The 21,007-nt window shown below is 51.7% G+C and overlaps 1 protein-coding gene and 2 long non-coding RNA genes across 4 annotated transcripts; 1 reads left to right on the top strand and 2 right to left on the bottom strand.

The window, feature by feature from the left end:
* Positions 1 to 5,000: 5,000 nt before the first annotated feature.
* LOC138919335 (uncharacterized) lies at positions 5,001 to 10,261 on the bottom strand. The gene is made up of 4 exons (XR_011429461.1): positions 10,015 to 10,261; positions 9,806 to 9,912; positions 6,945 to 7,191; positions 5,001 to 5,746 (listed from the first exon to the last, which is right to left on the bottom strand). It is a non-coding gene; the product is annotated as an uncharacterized lncRNA (long non-coding RNA).
* On the top strand, positions 6,410 to 9,169 carry LOC111769252 (uncharacterized). The gene is made up of 2 exons (XR_011429462.1): positions 6,410 to 7,612; positions 8,193 to 9,169. It is a non-coding gene; the product is annotated as an uncharacterized lncRNA (long non-coding RNA).
* A 217-nt stretch (positions 10,262 to 10,478) lies between the features above and the next one.
* NRN1 (neuritin 1) lies at positions 10,479 to 19,476 on the bottom strand. Of its 2 annotated transcripts, none has more exons than XM_001489822.6 (3): positions 19,178 to 19,476; positions 14,802 to 14,946; positions 10,479 to 11,664 (listed from the first exon to the last, which is right to left on the bottom strand). In XM_001489822.6, the coding sequence occupies exons 1-3, from the start codon at positions 19,230 to 19,232 to the stop codon at positions 11,436 to 11,438; spliced, it is 429 nt and encodes a 142-aa protein (XP_001489872.1). In that variant the 5' UTR covers positions 19,233 to 19,476; the 3' UTR covers positions 10,479 to 11,435. The 2 variants fall into 2 exon arrangements, with proteins under 2 accessions (XP_001489872.1, XP_014590192.1); XM_014734706.3 differs by lacking the exon at positions 19,178 to 19,476 and adding an exon at positions 16,520 to 16,791.
* Positions 19,477 to 21,007: the final 1,531 nt, after the last annotated feature.

Raw genomic sequence — 21,007 nt, forward strand, 5'->3', positions numbered from 1 at the left:
ATTACTTCTTTTTCCTCTTCCGGCCTTTCTAACACATTTTCACCAATCCCTTGTATTGTTACCTCCGTTTGAAATACCTAGACTGTTTTCTTGTTTGGACACTTATTGACATGGTCCCAAACCACTTCATGGCTGCTGATTCACGGTTGAGAGGAATCACTGTTTAAAGTATTTAGATATTCAACAACCCCCTCAAAGTATTTTTGCTATTCACCAAAAAATAGTTAAATAGATACAGTCCTTTCTTTTTTGGGTCTCACAAACAAAACGTATCAAAATTCATGTGGACATACAGACAAATGAACAAACACTGAAGAATAAAATGAAAGAAAATACCAGATGCATTTTATTAGCTATCTGTTGCTGTATAACAAATCTCCTCAAACAGTGGCTTCACAACAATAATGATTTACTATCTTTAATGGTGTCTGTGAATAAGGATTTTGAGAGCAGCTTGGCTGGGTGGTCCGGCTCGGGGTCTCCATGCGGTTGCAGTCAGACATCAGCTCGGCCTGCAGTTCAAGGTGGCTCACTCATGTGGCTGGCAAGTCAGTGCTGGCTTTTGGTAGGAGGGCTCAGTTCCTTTCTATGTGGGCTTCTACAAAGGGCTGCTTAAGTGGCCTCGTGGCATGGCGACTGCTTCTCCCAAAGAAAGTAATGCAAGAGACCAAGGAGGAAGGTGCAATACCTTTTATGATATAGCCTTGGAAGTCATACATCATTATTTCATTCTTATTCTGTTGGTCACACAGGGCCAGCCCTGGTTTGTTGTGCAAAGTGACTACACATAGGCATATAGACCAAGGAGTCATGGCTACCACATGCAGAGTCTTTGTGTACACCTGAGGTGATAAGAGCATAATATGAGTGAAGATGAGGCATGGAAAATTCTCTTCTTCAGACAAGGGAGAAGGAAAGTTATCAATTTCAAGAGTTCCTTGAATGAGAAGGAGGGACTGAAGAGAGGAACAGGAGTCTTCCAGGTTTCCCTGTAGCCTATGAAAAAATATAACAAGCTAATGAAATGTTGAGTAAGTTGTTTTGAGAGGCATGGAATGGATATGCCAAGGAGGAGTTGCTGCTTTTCTTTTTCCACCCTCTTGTTTTAGTGATCATTCATTCCTTCCCTTTTATCTGCATTGCTATGGGTGTATCTATCCCTTTGCTTCTAACCACTGGAAGGTACTCCATGGCTTGCATCCAACAATTTTGTACCTCCACTCTCCCAGGGATAAACATCTAGGTTGCCAGGGGAGAGTTTCTGATGGAGAAAAGGCAATAACAAGACACAGCCCAAAGAAGAGGTTGGCCTCAGAAATATCTTTCTTTATCTTTTCAAAATTAGAATGTACAACTACATATGCGTCAGGCAAGAGGGGCTGGAAATGTTCTTTATTCCATAAACATCTGTGCCAGGCATAGTACTAGGTATTGTAGGAGATTCAAAGATTAATGAGACACAGTCCCTGACCTCGAGGAACTTATTGATTAAAGACAAAACAGACCAGCAAACAGCTAATTATAATACAAAATTAAGAATAAAGGGCAATAGAGGGGCAACCCAATAATTCTGAATAGCGAGTCCGAGAAGGCTTCAGGAAAAGTTGAGCCCGAACAGAGTCTTGAAGAAGGAGTAAGATGTCCACCGGTGGAGGGAAGGTGGACGGAGGTGGACGGAGGTGTGATGTATTTTAGACTGGAAGAACTAAGTGAGCAAAGGCGTGGAATAGGGGAGAGGATGCGTCAGTTCAAGGCGGGGCAAGGCATTCCATCTGGCCGCAGGGTATGGTGGGGGGTGTGGAGGGCTGCGGATGGGAGGAGTCTGGCAAGATGAGTGGGACCAGGTGCTGATGAGTCTTCAGTGCCGAGCAGGGAGCCTGAATCACTCCGCAATGATTCAACAATGGGAAGGAAGTGAAGCTTCTTGAGAAGGGAAATGACATGATCACATCCATGTAGAAAGGAGAGAATTAACGTAAGAGACACCAAGACCAAAATGCATATCACTAGCTGGAGAAGTTACAGCTATTGTAATTCTTCCCTTTTGGCTAATTTTCCTACAGTCAGTGTAGATTCTCGGTAAATTTTGAAATAGAATACATAAAATAATTTGTATGTGGTAAAATACAAACAGGGAAAATGGAGGAGGCCAAAGAGAGTGGAGTGTCTGCAGTGGGTGGGGGAACGTGGCCTGCAGGGGCCCCGGAGGCCAGAGTTGGGGCAGGGAGGAGAAGCCAGCAGAGAAGGGAAGGAGAAAACTTCATTCACATGTTCTTCCAAATCTACCGAGTGTCTCCCTTGGGCTGCGCGCTGCTCCAGGAGCCTGATGGAGAAACGGGTTGGCAGTGCAGGGAGAGCAAGGGAAGGCGGTTACCTTCTGGGCTCCAAGAGATTTGAGTGTGTTTGTAAGCTGAGGGGAAGGAGAATTCGGAGAATGAAACACAAGATAGCAAAGACGGTTGAGTAGATAAGAGGCAAGATCTAAGAGCAAATCAGAGGGAACAAGGTCAGGCCCCAAGGGCAGTGCATGTGTGTGTGTGTGTGTGTCTGAGAGAGAGCGAGCGAGCGTCTGTGTGTATCTGCGTGTCTTAGAGAGAGTATATATGAATTAGAGAATATGGAATTATGACTATCTGTGTAAGTGGGTATACATGAATATATTTTGGATTTGAATATATAACAACTCCTGAAAATAAAGATTTGGGCAGAGCCAATTTTCTCTGCTATCTATCAAAGTGCCAAGGGCTATTCGGAAAGAGGAAACAAATATACAACAAATCCCATGGACTGAGCAATGGAGGAGATGCAGTTTGCCCCCTCATTCTGTTCAAAAGAGCAGAAAATAGTGCAGAAAGAGGGCAGAAGATGGTTACACAGGAAAATACACAGCTCAGAGGCTGCTCTGGAAGAGGCGGTAGTGTGTGCCACCGAACATGACCACCCCACATGCTCAGCAAATAGAAAGCCTCGGGGAGTCCTGGCCGGTACCCCGGCCTTGTTGTCACAGCTCTGGACTTGGCATTGATGGTTGTGCCTCCCACATGCCCTGATGCTCTTTATCCCCATCAGAGTTGCCTGTTTTGAAGAATTTGTGTTTGGCCAGAGTTAAATGAACCACTTTGTTTGGGGTTTCTCTCTCTGCCTAAGGGATAGCACAACTCAACATGTTTCAGGTGAAAGCCTGAGGCAGTCACCAGATAACTACGAGGGTCCCAGAGCCATTTTTCACAGTCACTCCCCAAAGCTCAGCAGACCCTCTGCAGAAATGGGAAGACTGAGGTGGGCCCAGGTGCGGGATCCGCAGCAACTCTGGCGTCAGTCAGGCTGAAGCTGATGACCCCTGCCAGGCCTCCTGCCAGGTTGCTTGCTTGGTCTTGCTTCTTACTTAATCAAGAAGAGACTCCTAGGGTGGTGTCTTAATGTAAACAAAGCAATTTGTGACTTGATTAACCCAGACAGAGCAGTGCGTCCTGTCCTCGCTTCTCCTCCTGCGCAGGCTCGGACTATTCCGAGGAGTTTCTCTGCACGTGGACGGCAGCGCCGCCTGTGGTCAGCCTGGCTTGGCTTTTTCCTCTGTTTCGCTTCCCACCACCCTATCTAGGATACCCATAGCAAGTAACTCATCCCAGGTGTCGCACAGAGACTCCACCCACTGCCTCCTGTGCTCTGGGTGTTGTGGGAAGTTGCAAACACCACCACCATTAAAAAGCAACCCAACGCTTGATGTCCTGGTGATGAGGTCTGGAGCTAACATTAGTGGCTGTGTCTCATCAAGAGAATATCTACTTGGTGATAGATTTCATGAATGTACCATCAAACCACCATCACCGTGGTGTTGAACTTCTCACATCAGAGCAGGCCTGTGGCTGGTACAGAACTGAGGGCCTTGCCTGCACGTCTATTAAACTAGTGGAGGGAAAGGAAGCAAACGAGAGGCTCTTGCAGTTAAAAGGGACACAAAAAAAATGGAGAAAATAACGAGAAAAGTTCTATGCCAACATGTTGTAAAACATCAACACAGTTTTTTCTTTGTTTGCCCTTTGAAATTTATTCCCTAATGTCCTCTTTCTCCACATGCGGAGCCGCCCCAGGCTGAAATGAAGCTGCCCACACCCTCCCTACACGCACACACACACACACACACACACACACACACACACACACGACACGACACTCAAAGAAGGGCCCTGAGCAGACTCAACAAACTTCCTGAAGATCCTGGCTCTCTGAGTATCTGTAATGTAGCCCTCAGCCATAATAAGGGTTCGTATTATTTTTCTATTTGCAACTGTAACAAGTTGCTACAAACTTGGTGGCTTAAACAATGCAAATTTCTTATCTTCAAGTTAGTGCTGTAGGTCAGAAGTCTGACACGAGCTTCACTGGGCTGAAATGGCTGGGCCGTTCCTTTCTGAAGGCTCCAGGGAAGAATCTGGTTTCCTCGCCTTTACCAGTTTCTAGAGGCTGCCTGAATTCCTTGGCTTGTGGACTCTTTGCTCCATCTTCAAAGCCAAAGAAGTGGGTCCAGCCCTTCTCACATCCCCTGACTCGGACCTCTCTCTTCTGCCTCCCTCTTCCACTTCTAAGGACTCTTGTCATTACACTGGGCCCTCAGGGGCGATCCAGAATAATCTTATTTTACAGTCAGCCCATTAGCATCCTAATTCCACCTGCAGCCTTAACTCCCTTTTGCCCTATAACTGACATATTTGCAGTTTCCGGGGGTTAGAACATGACATCTTGTGAGGCCATTATTCTGCCCACCATAGGACCTGAGTTTCTTTGTTGTCTTTTTTAACTTGTGCTGTCTCTCTTTTGGCTCCAAATAGTAACAGAACAAGCAAAGTGAAATCTTAAAACAGATTCCTGAAACAGATTCGTGCTCACATTTCAGCTGGGCCTCTTACCACCTGCTGCTAGGGGCAGGTTTCTATCCTCTCTCTACACCCTTTCTCATCTGTAATGAGGATAATACAATCTACAGAAATGAGCGCAGGAAATGAGATGATGTTCAGAAGCTTTAGTATGATGTCTAGCATGTAGTAAGCGCTCAATAAAGGTAAGTTAACTTTTTAAAAAGTTAGGCAGAGCAAAGAGGGGGAGGGGGAGAAAGAAGGGAGAGAGTAGTATAATCAGTCTCTGTGCACCGAGTCCCGCACAGATGGTTCCGTCCTCCTCCTGGCTCCCTGAGTTGGTGCCGCCTGTGGAAGCCTCTTGGTCTCCCTGGGCAGGGAAAACAAAAGCTCAGCTGTCACCTTTGCTGCCCTTCCATCAAGGTGCGATTTTCTTTTTCTTTGCTGCCTCCTTCCTTCCTTCTCAGGCCAGGGGGTCGTCGCCTTGGTACTGACTCAGGAGCAGAGCCATTGTGGCTGCAGGGAGCTCCCGGATGGAAGTGGCGGTGGCGGTGGTGGTGGTGGCGGTCGGGGGACTGGCAACGGAGCCCCATCTCCGCTCGTCCACGGTCACTCACTCAGCGCCCCCGCAGCACCCAGGCCCTGGCTCCCCCAGGCGTGTGGATTAGATTAAGGAGCGAGAGTCAAGGTTTTCCAGAAGTAATTACACCTGACTTTGCATAAAAGTCGCTGCTTGCGCTGTCCTTGCCGCTGCCCGGCAGAGGGAGATCCAAAGTCTAGCCCGCCCTTCCCCGCCAGTCGGGAGGGCGGGGCGCTGTGGTAGCGATCTTGGCCCCGAGAACCAATGCAGGTGCCAGAAAGGCTGGCCTTCCAGGGAGCAGCCAGGCTACCTACTGGGTTGACAAAAACAATAAAGTGTTAACACACAGTGTAGACGAGGATGAAGAGAAACCGGCACTTTACACAGTTGGGGAAAGTAATCCAACACTTTTTGTTTTTTTTTTCAAATTAAAAGCACATACACATTTAAAAAATATCACCCATCTGTACGTACCTTTCTGCCAGTAATCCAACTTTGGGGATAATCTATTCTATTGAAAAAATAAAAATACTACTACATAATGTTGTTTGAACAGGAATACTTATTACAACAATATTTGTAGGACAGCAAAAAACTGGGAAAACCTACATGTCCGTCAATAGGTGGAAAATGAAATAAATTGTAGTATGGCCTTGTAAGAAATATTGTGTAACTATTTAAACGAAGCAGTTATTTGTTTAGCTATTTATCTTGAAGGATTTGGTAGAAAAGAAAAATATATCATAATTTTATAAAAACAAACAAAAACCCCATCCTCCAAACGGGTCTATGTCATATAGGTACAAGCACGGAGAAGGAGTGGAAGGATACACGTCACTCTATTAACGTTAGTTAGCGCAGGGCGGGTTAATTTTTTTCGCTCTATGTATCATTGTATTGCTTTGCTGGATTCAATAAACGTTACATTTTTTTTCTCTTTTGGGAGAGTAATTTAATATGAATGGCTGTGGGGGAGGGGAGGAGGCAGGGAAGCTCCAGGAGGAATCGGTTAGTGCTGGGAGAACCCAGGGACTCGAGGTGGGGGTTCGCAGGCAGTGAAAGCCGGGGGGTCTGGCCCAGGCTCTCGATCCAGGTTGGGTGCGGTAGGGTCTGGGGGTGCAGTCACCGTCGAGCATGATTCAAGGAGCTTATCCAGAGCATCCTCTGAGATCTGAGCAGGCCAGCGGGGTGGAGCGCGTGGCCTGCAGCGAGAGATATTTAAGCCGCTGGATTAGAAAGAAAAACTGCACCAAAGTATTAAAGGTCGTAATGAGGTTCTCTACGCGACGACGTTATTTTGAAGAGTTCTGGGAGACTTATCGGATTAAGCCTGTATGGAGGCAGGAGGAAACAAAAATAGTAACAGGTACCATTAGGTAAGCAGCATAATGCGCAAAAGTGCTTTGCCTGGGTTATCTCATTTGATACAAAGTACACTCCTACGGCGTAGGTATGACTATCCCCATTTTACAGAGGAGGGAACTGAGGCTCAGAGGGGTTAAGTAACTCACCCATGGTTACGCAGCTGGTAATGGAGGTCTTCTGGCTCCTGAGTGCTCATTCTAAAGGGGACGTCCTTCCAGGGCAAGAATCTGGACAGGAATGTTACATTCCTGCTCGCCCGGTGGGGCTGGAGTGGGGAGATTGTCGAAGCCGGGACGGGCGGGGCTGGCACGGTTTCCTTATTCGGGCATTCGGTTTCGGGGCTGCTCCGGCCCCAACCTCAAGGAAGGGCCCCTAGGAGATGCTGTTCCTCTCCTTGGGGAAAAAACACAAACTACAGCATTACAAAGTTCCCTGACGCCCTGGCCTGGGTGGTGAGGGAGGCGGGGCTGGAGGGCGGTGAACCCAGTGTCGCCTTCCAGCCGCACAGCTAGAGCTCACGGTGCTTGCCCCTACCCCGCCCCACTTCATTTTCAGGACACAGGCGAGGCGCAAGGGAAGCAACGCTTTTTTGATGCTTTGATTTTCTTTGGCAGGTGTTCGGGAGGAAGGAGCAGTGGGACAATGACCCTTCCCTCCAGGCCCAAGGGAAAGGGTGGTAGACTGTTCCAGAGAGAGGACCCCTCCAGGACCACCCGCGCCCAGCCTGGCGCTGCCAGATCCCCAAGCCTTGGGTGTGCAGGGGATGGGGAGAGGGAGAGAATGGTTGAAGACCTTTCCAGAAGCAGCTCTGCCGGTATTTGAGGGACTTTCGGGAATGGGGGAAGGGGAAGGGCTCCATCTCGCCCTCTCGATTTCCCCGGGGGCGGGACTCCGGGCGAGGGCTGGAAGCTGGCGCTCCCCCAGCTCGGGTTAGGCCTGCCCAGCCCCACGGCTCCACGACTCCCGTGGCCCCGGCTCTTGAGGTTCTCGGGCGGGAGCGAAAGGATCTCTGAATCCGCAGAGAGAGAATCTGCGGGGTGGTCTTGTGCACATCTGCTTCTCTGAGAGTCCCGAATGAACATAAGTCCTGATTTCATTGTATTTTCTCTCTCTCCTCCACACCTCTACCATCTCCAGCTCTACTTCTGGATCTGTTTTCCCCATCTTTCTCCATGCCGCCCACTTCCCATGTCATTCTCCTCCTCCTCTCTAATTCCGCCTCCCAAGGGCTCTGGAGTTCCTCGGCTGGGCCTGGTGCTCTGGAGTTGGAATTGGCCTGACATTTTCACGGGGATAACCAAACATTACACTCAGTGAACTTCTGTGTCTTGAATCTACTTGGGCAGGGGATAGAGTGAAGGAGGGTCTTTCCTGAATCCCAACATGTCCTCAAGGGCCCCAAGCCAGCGCGAGTGGACAAAGTGGAAAGCCGCGGGCCGCGCCCAGAGCTGGAGACGCTGCTGTGTGAGGTGGAGGTAAGTAAGATGCTCTCCTTGGTGTCTGACACCTACTATGTCCCCGCAGCTCAGCGATGGGGATGCTCACCTTGGTTAATATTAAGCTCACCGAGCTGGGAACAGGGCTTACTGCGTTGCTGCTTAAAAACAATATCAACTAACATATGGAGATGTCGTCATGATTAAACACCAAATTATAGTCGAAGACAGCGCGATAATAATCTAAACAATCACCACAACCAGAAGAAAGGTTCGCTGAAGAGCCAGATGTGGCAACCCGCGTTTCCAAGATTCGCGGCCTGGCGTTCCTGGGGCTCTCCCCAAGTGCACGTGAGCGTGGTCCCCGGCCTAGAACAGGGCAAGGGAGCTCTAAACCCGGCACCAAGCTTTCTCGAGACTCCCCGGCGCAACCTGGGACAAGACAGAGTGGGGGCGCAGAAGGACCGGCGGTGGGGCGCCCTGCCTCTGCGGCGGCCCCACCTAGGAGGCAGTTGCAGCCGCAGCAGCACGCGGGTCTTTGAGAAGAACCCTGTTGGGGGAGCAGACGGGCCCTAGTTCCCAGTCCACAATCCCGCCCACCCCCCTTCGTCGCCTCTGTCCCCTCCCTCAGTCTCGCCTTCTTCTAGATTTGGAAGGAGGTTTGATTTCTAGGTGGAAGCCCGCGGAGCGGCGGGGGGAGGGGGAGCGTCCTCCGCGTGTCGCGGGGTCTCCCTCCCCTCAAAGCCTGGGGAGAGCGACGCGTGCGTTTTCTTTCGGCAAGCAGGGGGCCCAGTTGTGCGCGCTGGTTCGCCCCCAGTTTGCGGAGGGAAAGATCGATAGGAGGCGGCGCGCTGTCAAGGCAAAAATGACAGGAGAAGACCCTCCCTCCTTCTCCTCGTTCTCCTTTCTCTCATTAAATAGATTCTTATTTAAAATAGGCTCAGACATTTTAATTTGAATTCCAGGGGTTGGGCTCAGGTTGGAATTGTCCTATTTATACTCAGACCGAAAATAACCATTGAAACGAAGGGATCAAAACCAAACTCTATTTTCCAAAACAACTAGCGTTCCCGCGGTGCCCACTCCGCGCGGGCGGCGAGCGTCTCCTCTGGTTTGGACGGAGAATCCGGGACCGACGGCGGACGGGGCTGGGTAGCGGGGTGGCCGGGGGAACTATTCCCTGGGGCGGCCGGCGCGGCGCCTGCGTGAACTGGCCCCGGTAATATATGCTGCCATTAAGAATCCCGGCTGCTTCCAGCGCTCGGGGCGCAGGGACGCATGTGTTGCCGGAATTCAATCCGTGGGGGGAATGCAGATTTGGCTGCGACCTACCGGGTTTGATTTATGAACTGTTACTCTAGCGATTGTTTACACATTGCATTTCAGAGCCCCCACTTCTCCTCCAGGCGCCGGCCAGAAGGCTCCCCCGCGCAGGCACCCGCCGCAGCCCCTCGGCCTCGCTCCAACGGTCCTCCACCCCCTACCCCCCAGCCCGGGGGCCCCACAGCTCCCTCCCACCCTCGCCTTCTCCAGGAAATCAGATATCGATTTCATTGAACCCAGAGACGTACGTTCGCTTCTCCCTCCCCAGCAGGCTCCAGTTCTGCAGCTTGGACCCCGGCCTCTTCCGCTCGTGTTTACTCTCGAATGTTTACTCCTCCGTGAGGCCATGCGGAGCCTATAAATAGGAGAGGTGGAAGCAGCTCGACTGCCAGATCAATAGGGCCCCGTCTCCTCGCCATTTCAGCTGAGCTGTCTTATTAATTATGAAAGGATTCACCTGATCCCTGCCAGGGACCACAGCCTCTCTGCCCCTCTGCTGGAGCCCTTAATGGCGGTTCCTTCGCAAGCTGCCTCCGGCCACCACAGAGGAAAAGGCGAATCGTGGTTAGGGCTCGACCCGCCTGGGGCGGGGGCTGTAGGCCGGCCTCTGGCAGTCGGTCTGCGTGTGTTTTCTCAGCTGCTCGCAAGCCCAATTCCCCCAAACCTCACCGAGAAAAGATCTCCGCTTTTTAATTAACTTATTTAAAAAGAACTTCCTCTTTTTCTTCTCTAAGTAAACAGAATTTCAGGGAAGTAGCAAAGTGTCCCAGCTCAGGAGAGTCTGCTTGAAGATGGTGGGTAATCCAGTTGCTTGTGAACAGGCGAATTTATCACCTGGCGTCATGTGCCGCTTCAGGAGTTCTCCTCCTTGAGAACTCGGCCAGGAAAGCGGGCTCGGGCAGGAAACACACGACACCCCCATTTCAAACAATAACTTTTATTTTATACTTCTCTATACTTTGTAGCAAATCTTTTTTTGCTGAATTTAATTTATAATAAACTTTTTAAATTACATCTCTCTCTTTTTTTTAAAATCAAGGCTCTTTTATGTCAAAATCTTTTTTTAGCTATATTTTAGGTTAACATTTAACATCCCCCCCCTTGTGATCTATACCGTTGGATATTCAGGTATTACTGTATGTGTAACACGTAAAACAAGAGGGAAAATAAAGGCCGTGGACTTGGAAAGATGCATCGACAACAGCAGGTAAAGCTTAACCTCTCAGTGACGTTAGCAGCATTTCTTCTGGCAGCCTGTAACCCGAGGTTCCCTCCATCCTTTTCCTCTCTTCCCTCCTATCGTTAAACACAGAGCCAACAATCTGTCTTTTCACTTTTCTCGAGGAGAAATGTGCAGTGGAAATGATCAAAACAAGATACTGTGGAAGAAAGACGTGAGCGTGAATTATTCACCATATGCCTCCCTCGTGGACATCTCTCTTGAATTCATTCCCCTGGCCTTCTCCTCTCCTCTCTTTCCTATTAGGAGGAGCCCATCATTGGTCATGTAGTAACATGATTAATATAGTAGGTGGCCCAGGGCCATTCCTGAGATTCTTGTGCCAAAAAAAAAAAAAAAAAAAAAATTAAAAAAATGGGGTGCGTTTGCCGTTTTCTTATTTTTATGTGAAGACGGACTAAAGCTGAGGTCCGATTTTGGCTGTGCTTGCTTGCTCACTGATTGGTAACATTTGGCAAATAAAACACAAGAAATCAAACGAAATCAAAAAGAGAATCAGGATTTCCCACAATCCTATATGAGTGTTTTCAGCATCACAGAGAATCACAACGTCCCCAAAGAACGAATGGATCTTCCTCTCGATTTCCGGGAGCATGGAGTGAGTGTGGGTGGGCGCGCGGGGGGAGCCGGCCCCGCGCTCAGAAGGAAAGCCAGGCCGCTAAAGCTGCCGAGAGAGACACCAGGAGCACGGGGAGCGCCGGGAGCAGGGACCCCGCCGCCCCGTTGCCGCTGCCGCAGAGTTCGAATAAGCTGCCTTGGATGTTGAGGTTTTTGGATTCTTTTCTCAGTTTATCCCACATATCTTTCGCCCCTTCCTGGCAATCCGTAAGGGCTGTGACCGTGCAGCTGTGGAAATCCTCCCAGTATCTGGCGAGGAACAGAACAAAACAGAAGAAGCAGGTTCACTTGGGGCTCGGGGAGGACCCGGGCCTGCGCCCCCTCGCCTCCCGGGTCTCCGCCTCCCGCACCTCCCTCCTCCTCTCCACCTCCCCGGCGCCAGGCCGCACCCGGCCCACCCTGGAAGCCGCCGTCCCAGGGCAGGGGCCGCCCCTTTCCGGGTCTGGTTTCTCTTCCCGGCAGCCGGGAGCCGGGCTGCACCCGCTGCGCCGCGCTGGCACCTCGGCCTGCGCAAACAGATTGCTCGTCCTCCTCGGGGGAGGCTAGGAAAACAGTGCTAAGCCTTGCAAGCTGCCGCCCATTAATGCCTCTTAGCTTGTGAGATGGGTTGCTTGCTCCCAGCATGGCCCTCCCCTCCAGCCTTCTCACGTTCTCCTCCCCCTCGCCCCTTCGGACTACCCCCCTCTCCTCGCTGCGGAACTCTCTCGCCGCCGTCGCCCTCCGTCTGCCCCTCCCTTCCTTTTGTTTCCAGTTCTTATTTTCCCTTTCTTTCCTCTTCCCTCCTTTGTCTTCCTCCTGTTCTCTCCCCTCGGTTTTCCTCTGTTCAGTTCTTCGCTTCCTCTTCCTCCTGCCCACTTGCCTCGGTCTTCCGCGGCCCGTCGCCTTGCTCCGCGCAGTCCCCCGGCTCAGATTCGGTCCAGAGCCTCCTGCTGCCTCTCCCCTCCTCGGGGTCGGGGAATGTTAGTGCCCGAGCCCCTGGGGCCAGCTCTGTGGCCTTCCCCTGCTTTTGCCAACCCCAGTGCTCCTGGCCTACATGTTTGGTCCGCTCTCTCCTCCTCCTCCAGAGCCTTCTTCGCAGGCTTGGACCCCTTGAACCTTACCCGCCACGGCCTTCGGGCGTAGTGCCCAGCCCCCAGGCCGGGACTCCTGGGCTGGCGAGGTGCCCACCGCTGCCAGCCTTTGAGGGATCCCTCTCCTGTCCTACCGGCCCGCCTCTTGAGCCCCACGCCTTCCTCAGCCGCTTCCTTCTCCTGGGCTCAGATCCTAGCCCCGCCCCCACAACCTTCATCCAACCTGTCCTTTTTTATTGTCCCCTTTTCTTCTGACAACCCAAAATAGATCCCGCGACTAAATATAATTCCAACCCGTGATCGATTCCTGGGGCGCTGTCTCCTTTCGGTGCTGGGTCGATCTGTGAGTCTCGGTAACTCTGGGCTGGATCCCGCCTCACCGGGGCCCTTAGCGCCAGGTCACCAGCAACTCACCTCCAGGAAATTTGGTTGTATTTTCTCCTCTCTCTCCCTTGTGCTTGCTAGCCTGGACTGTAAGCATGTTGAAGGCAGGCACCATGTTTGATTTATTCTTGTTTCCACTCCTACCCCATCTTCTGGCTACTAGTATAAGTCATAAATGCTTGTTGGGTTGCCTGGAGCTCTGGCTGTTTTCTAATGACCTCTGTGAATCTCCAGTTTGTGAAGACTCGGGGACCTGGGTCGCACGGCTTCCAAGTTCCTCAATTTGTAATAAATAGTGAGATTGAGAGAAACCAAGAAGCTGAGGGACAGCTCTCTGAGAAATTGCACCTCCCAGAGAATGTCTACAACTCTCCTTTATGCATGCCCAGATGGCGACAGGACCTTCTGGAAGAGGGACAGGGTGGAAAAGGACAGATATTCATGTGGAACTGAGAAAGAGGTGGCTTCAGCAGGGTGTTGAACGACCAGCATCCAGCTGTGGCCTGTGACCTCTGGAAGGACCCCTCCTCATTTCTATTTTCCAAGACCAAAGGCCTGCTAAAAAATTAAAATAGCTTCAAATAACCAAGTTCCAGCAAATGATGGAGGATTTGGGAGCTGATCTATATTTAACCTTTTGTCCAGCATTATAGATACATTCTTACCTATCATCAGACATTTGGAATTAAAGTAGGTGGGTATGCATCCCGGACCCAGCCTTTTGTCCCTTTCCTGATGGGAACGTACCCGCCACTTAGCTGCTGTGGCTCCTGGTGGACACCAGGAAAAGTGTGTAGCAACACTGACTCCCATTTACTCATCATTTAAACAAATAAACATCCCAGAAAATAGGGAGAGAGGAAAGACTTCACAGTATGAAAAGGATGGTGCAGAACGTGGTCACTCCACCCTTTGGGGAAGGAGGCACACCTCTTGCCTTGGCTTTACGGAAGCGCCATTATGGTGGGAGGGGTTACAACTGTTTATGAAAAATACAAGTGTGTGTGTGTTTGTGTGTGTTGCAAATCATGGAGGTATTTCTAAGGTCTGCAGCAGCTAAAGTGTTACTGGCCACCACAGTAGGGCTCTGCTAGTTACCTCATTTGCTAATGGAAGCAGCACTTTCCAGCCAAGCTCTGGAAAATGCCAGTGGGCTTGGCCATGAACTCCTCCAGGCCCTCCTGGGGCCCTTTGCTGCCCTGTCCTGGGGATGCCATGTAGTTGCAGGAAGAGGGGTGGGAAGCAAGGAGGGTGGCTACCCTAAACCCTGGCAATCACTAAAAACTCAGCAAAGATGGTCACTGGTCGCCAAGGACATGCTCTTCTTGGGCAAAGTCATTGGAACAAAACAAAATATTCTTTCAGCCTCTCTCCTAGAAAGAGGAAGAGGGACCCATGCTCCTTTGCCCACACCCTAGTTTTCGTGGTGTGTCCTAGAGGGGAATTTTATCAAGAGAAATGGACAAAATCGGCAAGTGACTTTCCTTTTAGGCAAACCCCAGAATTACTTAAAACGCTCCTCAAACCAAAACTAACTGTTCTTCGGAGAGTACTCGGCAGGCCACTCACTCACTCGGAGGGAAAGAATGATGAAGGCTGCCTCAAACAGAGCGAGGAACTGGTGGCAGCTCTCCCGGGGGCCCTCACCCTGGGTTCCAGCGCTTTGAATGCGTGAGTCTGTGTGTGTGGAGTGAGGCTGTGGAGGGCTGGGGCTGGGCTGCGGGAGGAGGAATCCTCCTCTGCCCATGTCAGGCCATACAGTCCCCTCGGGCAGTGCAGGCCCCTGCCAAGGCCTGAGGGTGGGAGGCAGAAGCGGAGAATGCGCCCTTTCGCGCTGGCACGGAGTACAGAGCGCAGGCCGGGAGGCGAGGAGCTCCCGCACCTCAGCAGCGACCCCCAGAACAGAAACCTAGCAGGCCAGAGAAGACTTACGTGCACACGGTCTTGATGTTCGTCTTGTCGTCCAGGCCCTGCGGGTAGTTGGCCATGCTGTCGCCCAGCTTGAGCAAACAGTCCGAAAAGCCCTTAAAGACCGCATCGCACTTGCCCGCTGCTCTCACGGCCTGCACCAGGTACGCTGCGGGGAGGAGGGCACACCGGTCAGCAGCGCCGCGACCCCACCCTGCAGCCCCGCTGCCAGCCCGCCCCGGACTTGGCGTGGCTCTGTCCCAACGAGCGGTTTCCACTAGAGCCCAGGCGCGCCAGTGTTAAAGGTGAATGGAAGATGTGGCCCAAGAAAGACTGACTTGCACCCAACTACGCGTCTTCTGCAGACTGTCGGCTTGCGAGAGCTGGGGTGGGTGCGGGGTAGGCGAGTCCATTCCTTTCTGCAGCTCCCTCCCGCATCTCGCTCTGTATCTTTTTCTGTTTCATCGCCCCCTCTTCTCACCTCTCCCATCTTTTATTTCTCTCTTTCTCCTCACTCCCTCTTTGGTTTCCCAACACTTTCCCGGCAAGCATGTCAAGGCTCTAGCAGTGCAATCTTCCATTTCTGAGGTGACAGAGGGGGTCTCAGCAGAAGAGTGCGGGGGTGAGAAAGGGGTAGGGAGGCGGCAAAGCGTGGGGCACGCAGCTGAACCTAATGCCACATCGCTAAAAAGCCTCAGGCTCGGCGCCTGGTCCTTAGTGCTGAACGCATAAATTAATAAAGTCTCTGGAAGCCACCAGCAGCACTGAAATGGATCGTTTCATCATAAAACCGACTGCCTACCGTGGAGCCTGTGTTCCAAGGGAGATTATCGCATACACCTTCCCCGCCCCACGGGAGACAGAGCGTCCGGCGACTAGGAAGGGGCGACAGTTGGTCCAGGGCAGCCAGGGCCCTACAGGGTCACGGCTGTGTCTGCGCGGGTGCCCAGGGTCACCTCCTCGAAAGACAAATCCGTGAGCCTCGTGCCCCCGGCTTTCCTCAGCCTCTGCCCCCGGCTCAGCTCCCTATACACCCTTAAATCCCCGAAAAACTGGCCACCACTCCCGCCAGCAGCAGGGTAAGACCTTTCCGCTCCAGGCCTTAGCCTTGAGGCTCAGGGCCCAGGTGGCTGCCGCCTGGGGCTCTTGGCCTCTTGCTGGGGTTTCCTCTAGAGAGCAGGCCGGGATAGCATCTGGGGGGGGGGGGGTGGTAACAGGAGGTGGAGGAGGAGGTGGAGGTGAAGGTGGAGGTGATGGAGGAGGAGGAAGTGAAGAAGGAGGAGGAAGGAGGAGAAGGAAACCCAGATCGCACCGAGGTCCTCCCTCCTGGCCTCAGGTCGGCCAAACCCCGCAGCGCCGGACCCGAGAGACAGGCTCCAGGCCGTAGGCGCACTGCCGTGGCCATTGCTCTCCACCCCAAGGCCAACGAACCGGGCTAAAGGCTCCGTGGCGAGCGGCCAAAAGCACACCGGGCGCCAGGAGGACGCGCGAGAAGCGCAGATCTGCGCTGTTGGGGGAGGGGAGGGGAGGGAAGGGGCGAATCTTCTCAAAATCGAGACCGATCTCCAGCGCCTAAGGCCCCGAGCTCCGGCCCCTTCCTGGGAAGAGTTCTGGCCACGGCGGCGGCTTGTATGTGAATGTCTCTGTGGAGAGCCTTACCGCCCCCCCTCCGCCCCCCCAGCCGCTGGTCTCTAAGAACCGAGAGCCGGGCCAGACGCAGACAAGGGGGAAGGTCACCGAACCTGCAGCAGCCTCCGAGAGCGCACCGTTTGCAAATTGCTGCAGGAAGAACAAGGCGGGCCTTGCGCTTTCTAATCCGGAACGGGAAGCACTGGGGAAGGAACTAAGGTTAACTGCGACCTCGGCTCCGGCGGCTCCGGCGGATACATAAACCTTCATAAATCTCCCGGTCCCCTCTACGCAAAATATTGAAAGCCCTTGCAACTATAATATCCGAGAACACTGAGATAGAATAAACCAATAAACGAATCTTCGTTTTACTAGAACGCGGTCACAATGAAATGAACGCTACACGTCGTCCTATATAACGCATACCTCAAATGCAGCTTTGCAGAGAAGAAACGAAATAAAACACACTCAATCCTTCCCCCCAGCTCCCTGTCTCTCCTTACCCCTCACGTCCACCCCCAAGATTCGGTGGCGAAAAAGTAGCCCCTAAGATGCATTGACATGTTTTTAAAGGGGAATTGGGGCTCGCCGGGGGCGAGAAGCGCTCCTGTCACGTTATCTTTCCAGGAGCTGCTGGAGAAGACTCTCCACACCGCGCATGTGTGAGTGTGTGCGTGTGTAAAATAAGAAGTCGTGAAAATTTCTGTTTTTTGCAACTATGACTCCTTAGTTTCTAGTTGGCTCGGGGAGACCGGGAGCTTGCGGGACGTGTTTTGCAGGCTCACGCATCCGGGCAGGTCGCAGCCCGCACGACCTCCCTGTCCTCCCTGGACCCGACTTGAGCGAGGCTCAGGCGGGTGGCCGGGGCTGCGTCCCTGTCCACTCCGACGTCCGCGTCTTGTGCCATTTCCATCCGTTCATTCATTCGTTCGACCTCTCATTCATTCCCAACTTCCTCCCGCCGTGTCTTCATTTGAGTTCACCACCCTGTCCCTCCCCAACCCCCACTTTTCTTGCCAAATGTCAATGATTTGGGACAGCTCCCAGCCATGAATTAATAAAGATCTAGGCTGTGGTGCGGGAAAGGGCAGACATTCGGGAACAAATATGCTCAATTTCAATTCCACAGCCAACAAATGGTCATTTTCGGGCCGAGGTTAATATGTTCCAGGAGTATCCCGCATGCACCATCGCTGTTTTTACCCCTCCAAAGTAAGGCTACTTCCCACCGCAAAACAGAGCCTCAAACCTTCTCCGATTAAAAGCCCTATCAAAAGTAACTGCCATCTCTTGCTCTCTAAAAATTTCCAGGCTAATTGCAAAATGTCACATCCACTTATTCCCAACATTTAAGAAATTTGCTGCAATTAGAAAAATGCTCTTTCTTTATTGCAGCTCTTTGCACTAATACCAAAGATTCAAAACAAGCAGATTCAAAACATCAAGCCATTTCTTAGAATTAAAGGAAAATGCCAACATCCTGCATCCACACACTCTAAAATCCCTATAATGTTCATACAAAAGAAAAAAAATCAGATACTTAAAATCATGTCAAATGCATTAAAAACCCAATGCAAAGAATCCATTTTAATGTATAAATAACTCCAAACCCTGGTTCCTCCACATTTCTCATGAAGAAAAATGTTATGCATTTCATCTCTTGCCCCAAACCAATTCCCTAAAGCAGCCCCACGCCACTGCAAGGATTTGTCTGCAAAGAACGCTACAGCCTCAAATGATAGGAGGCAATAATTAACTCCCTCGCCAGCAAAGCGTTTGAAGAGTTTCTATTTTCTCTCTTGTCCATTCTATTAATAATCTGCTTCACTTTCACTTTTAGGCCAGTTAATTAATGCTCTGACCTGCACCAGAGAAGGGGTTTTCTAGTGCTCCCTCCCATAACATCTTCCTCAGTCTGGTTGGAAAAATGAGAACTTTTAGAAGCCCCACGACAGTCTAACTAGGACTCAACATTCCTTAACATAAAATGGACACTAAATAAATCCGTTCATAATCAACCCCAAACAAACAAAAATAACAAACACCTGACATGACATATCGCAAACATTTCTTAACCTTTTCCTGTATATAAAATACAGATGCCTTTGCGGAAAGAACAAGCAAACGTGCATAGAAAATCATATCCACGTATACTTGTCTGCCTTCAACCTCTTCCATCATAAGTATACTAAGAGATGTACTCTGGAGCTCCTTATCCTTCTCCATTTGCCCCCGGCCGGGTCTGCGGTGCTCGGTGCAAACGCTGTGGCTAGGATATGGGGGGTAGGGGGAACGGGAGAATGACAAAGTTCTAAATGCAGCCTCTGAGCCCCGGAATGTATTTGCTTTCTGCACATAAACTTTCCAGTTCCAGCTGCCTAGCCATCTTGTTCCTGCATTCACCTTTCGACCCTTCAAAATAATATCTTGCAGTATCTCAGGGGCCAATGCATTGTCCCAGAGAGTATTAAACCCGGTCTAACCCGAGAGAGGGAAGCAAAAATGGACGTGCGCTTTGACAAAAAGGGGGGAAACCCTCTCCTGAAAACGGCCGGCCGCACACATTTCCTGGCGAACGTTTGGAGTCTCTTTTTTTAGAAAAAACAACTCGGGACGCGCGAGTCCCTAGGAGCCGATGCCCCCACCCTCGGGGGTTTGCCGGCTTCTCCGCACCCCTGGGCGGCCCGGGGCTAGTCGGCCCCCCTTGGCGCCTCGGACCGGGCCGGCTGCCGCCTGCAGCCCGCTGTGAGCCCGGCCGGGAGGCCACTTACCTATTTGCACCGCGAGGATCAGTGAAATATATCTGCCGTTCAACTTAAGTCCCATCCTACGTTTAGTCAAACCATTTGCGACCGCAGACCTTTAAATAGTTAGTTTAGAGAACGCGGGGGAAAGCTGAAAAATATGCATTGCCAACAAGTTCCAGGAGCAACGGAGACTTTATGCACGGGGAACGCAGAGGGAGGAGAGAAAGAGAGGGAGCGAGGGAGAGAGAGAGGAGAGAGAGAGAAAGAGAGAGAGAGAGGCTGAGAGAGCGAGGGGGGAAGAGCTGGGAATGGTTCACTCCATTAGGAGGGGGCGGAGGAAGTACAGCCTCACGCCCACGAGCAGGCCTGACGTGGGGGATGACACGGAATGATTTTTTTAAAAAATATAGACACCTTGGTAGAGAATCGCCATTTATAGTCATCAGAAGCTGGAATTAATCAGATATCTCCAATTAATATGCGATCCGAACGAAATCTCGGCTCACGGGGGTGGCCACTTGCCGATCCCCGCGGCCACTCCCGCCTCCTCGCAGTTCCCGGGGCCCCCCAACCCCGCCCCCTCCCTGCGCAGAACAGGGGCTCCCTCTCCCCTCCCTGCCTGGAGCCGGGGAGTCCTGGCGCGCCCACTCGATTGTTGCAACCTGCTCCCCCTCCTCCACCAGCTCAGCAGCGAATCCAGCCCCCTCTCTACGATGCAGTGGGGTTTAAAGGAGCGAGAGCGGGAGAGGGAAAAACAGCTAAATCAGCTCTATTAATTCCACATCTCCCCTCGGCCGGCCGCCTGCCCCCTGCACTCGCCTACCCTCTTTTTCTCCAACCCAGCAGCTGAGCTCTAGGCTCAGCCTGGAGCGCGTGAGCACACACTCACGCACACACACGCGCACCCCTGCAAGCCGAGTCGAGAGCCCCCCGCGCCCGCCCGCACACACTGCGCGCGAGTGCGCGCACACGCCCAGGCCTCGGGGGTTTGGTCTGCACACGGGTGGCCCCTGATATATACACCGGGTGCCCTCTGTGAATTTCACCACCTCCGATGCCCGCGCGGGCCCCAGGCCGCTTCCTGAGACACAGCGACACCTGTTTTGGGGGGCGGGGAGACTATGGAGGAAGGAGACTTTGCAAAGACAATTTTCAGATACTAGAGATTTACTAACAGAGCTTTAGGAAATTTCCGAGGCAATCGCTAGTATGCGGCTTCTTTCTGATCCAGATGCGCCTCTTGGGGTTGTTTGTTGGGCTGCACACACGTACACACTCATACACACGTACATCACGTAGGCGCACGCACACCCAGACCCACATACACCTGCACTGTCCTTTGATGCTCGGGCACAAACATTGTGTAGACGCAGCCTACTCTGCAACGAAGTGCTTTTGCAGCTGAGTCTGAGCTCCGTGCAAGGTGCTATTGACGACAGCTTGAGTTAAGAATGAAAAATAAACAGGGCCATTTCCTTTCTAAACGCCGCTTGGCTTTGGTTTCCTTCCCTTCTTCTGCACCAAAAGAAGCCTAAATCCTAGCTTCCTTAATCAAATGCTAAAGAAGGCATTGGTCAACTTGAAGATGAAAAAAAAGAAAACGACTACCCCAAAGCTTCCAAAAATACACGAGAAAACATCAAGCTATTAGATAAGCAGTAGAATTGCAAACGGGATTAAGGAGCTATCGAATGGAATTCACTTCTCCATGCAACGTGCCACCTGCGCGTCCATCTCTGGGTCCTCACAGTCACCCAGCCCTTAGGAGATGCATAGACAGAGAAAAGGAGATAAAGGGGTAAATCAAGGCGGGGTGGGACAGGCTGTGGAGAGTGACGGGCTGAGGGGGAGCGC

This window comes from Equus caballus, chromosome 20 (genome assembly GCF_041296265.1).
Source record: "Equus caballus isolate H_3958 breed thoroughbred chromosome 20, TB-T2T, whole genome shotgun sequence".
Classification (NCBI taxonomy): domain Eukaryota; kingdom Metazoa; phylum Chordata; class Mammalia; order Perissodactyla; family Equidae; genus Equus; species Equus caballus.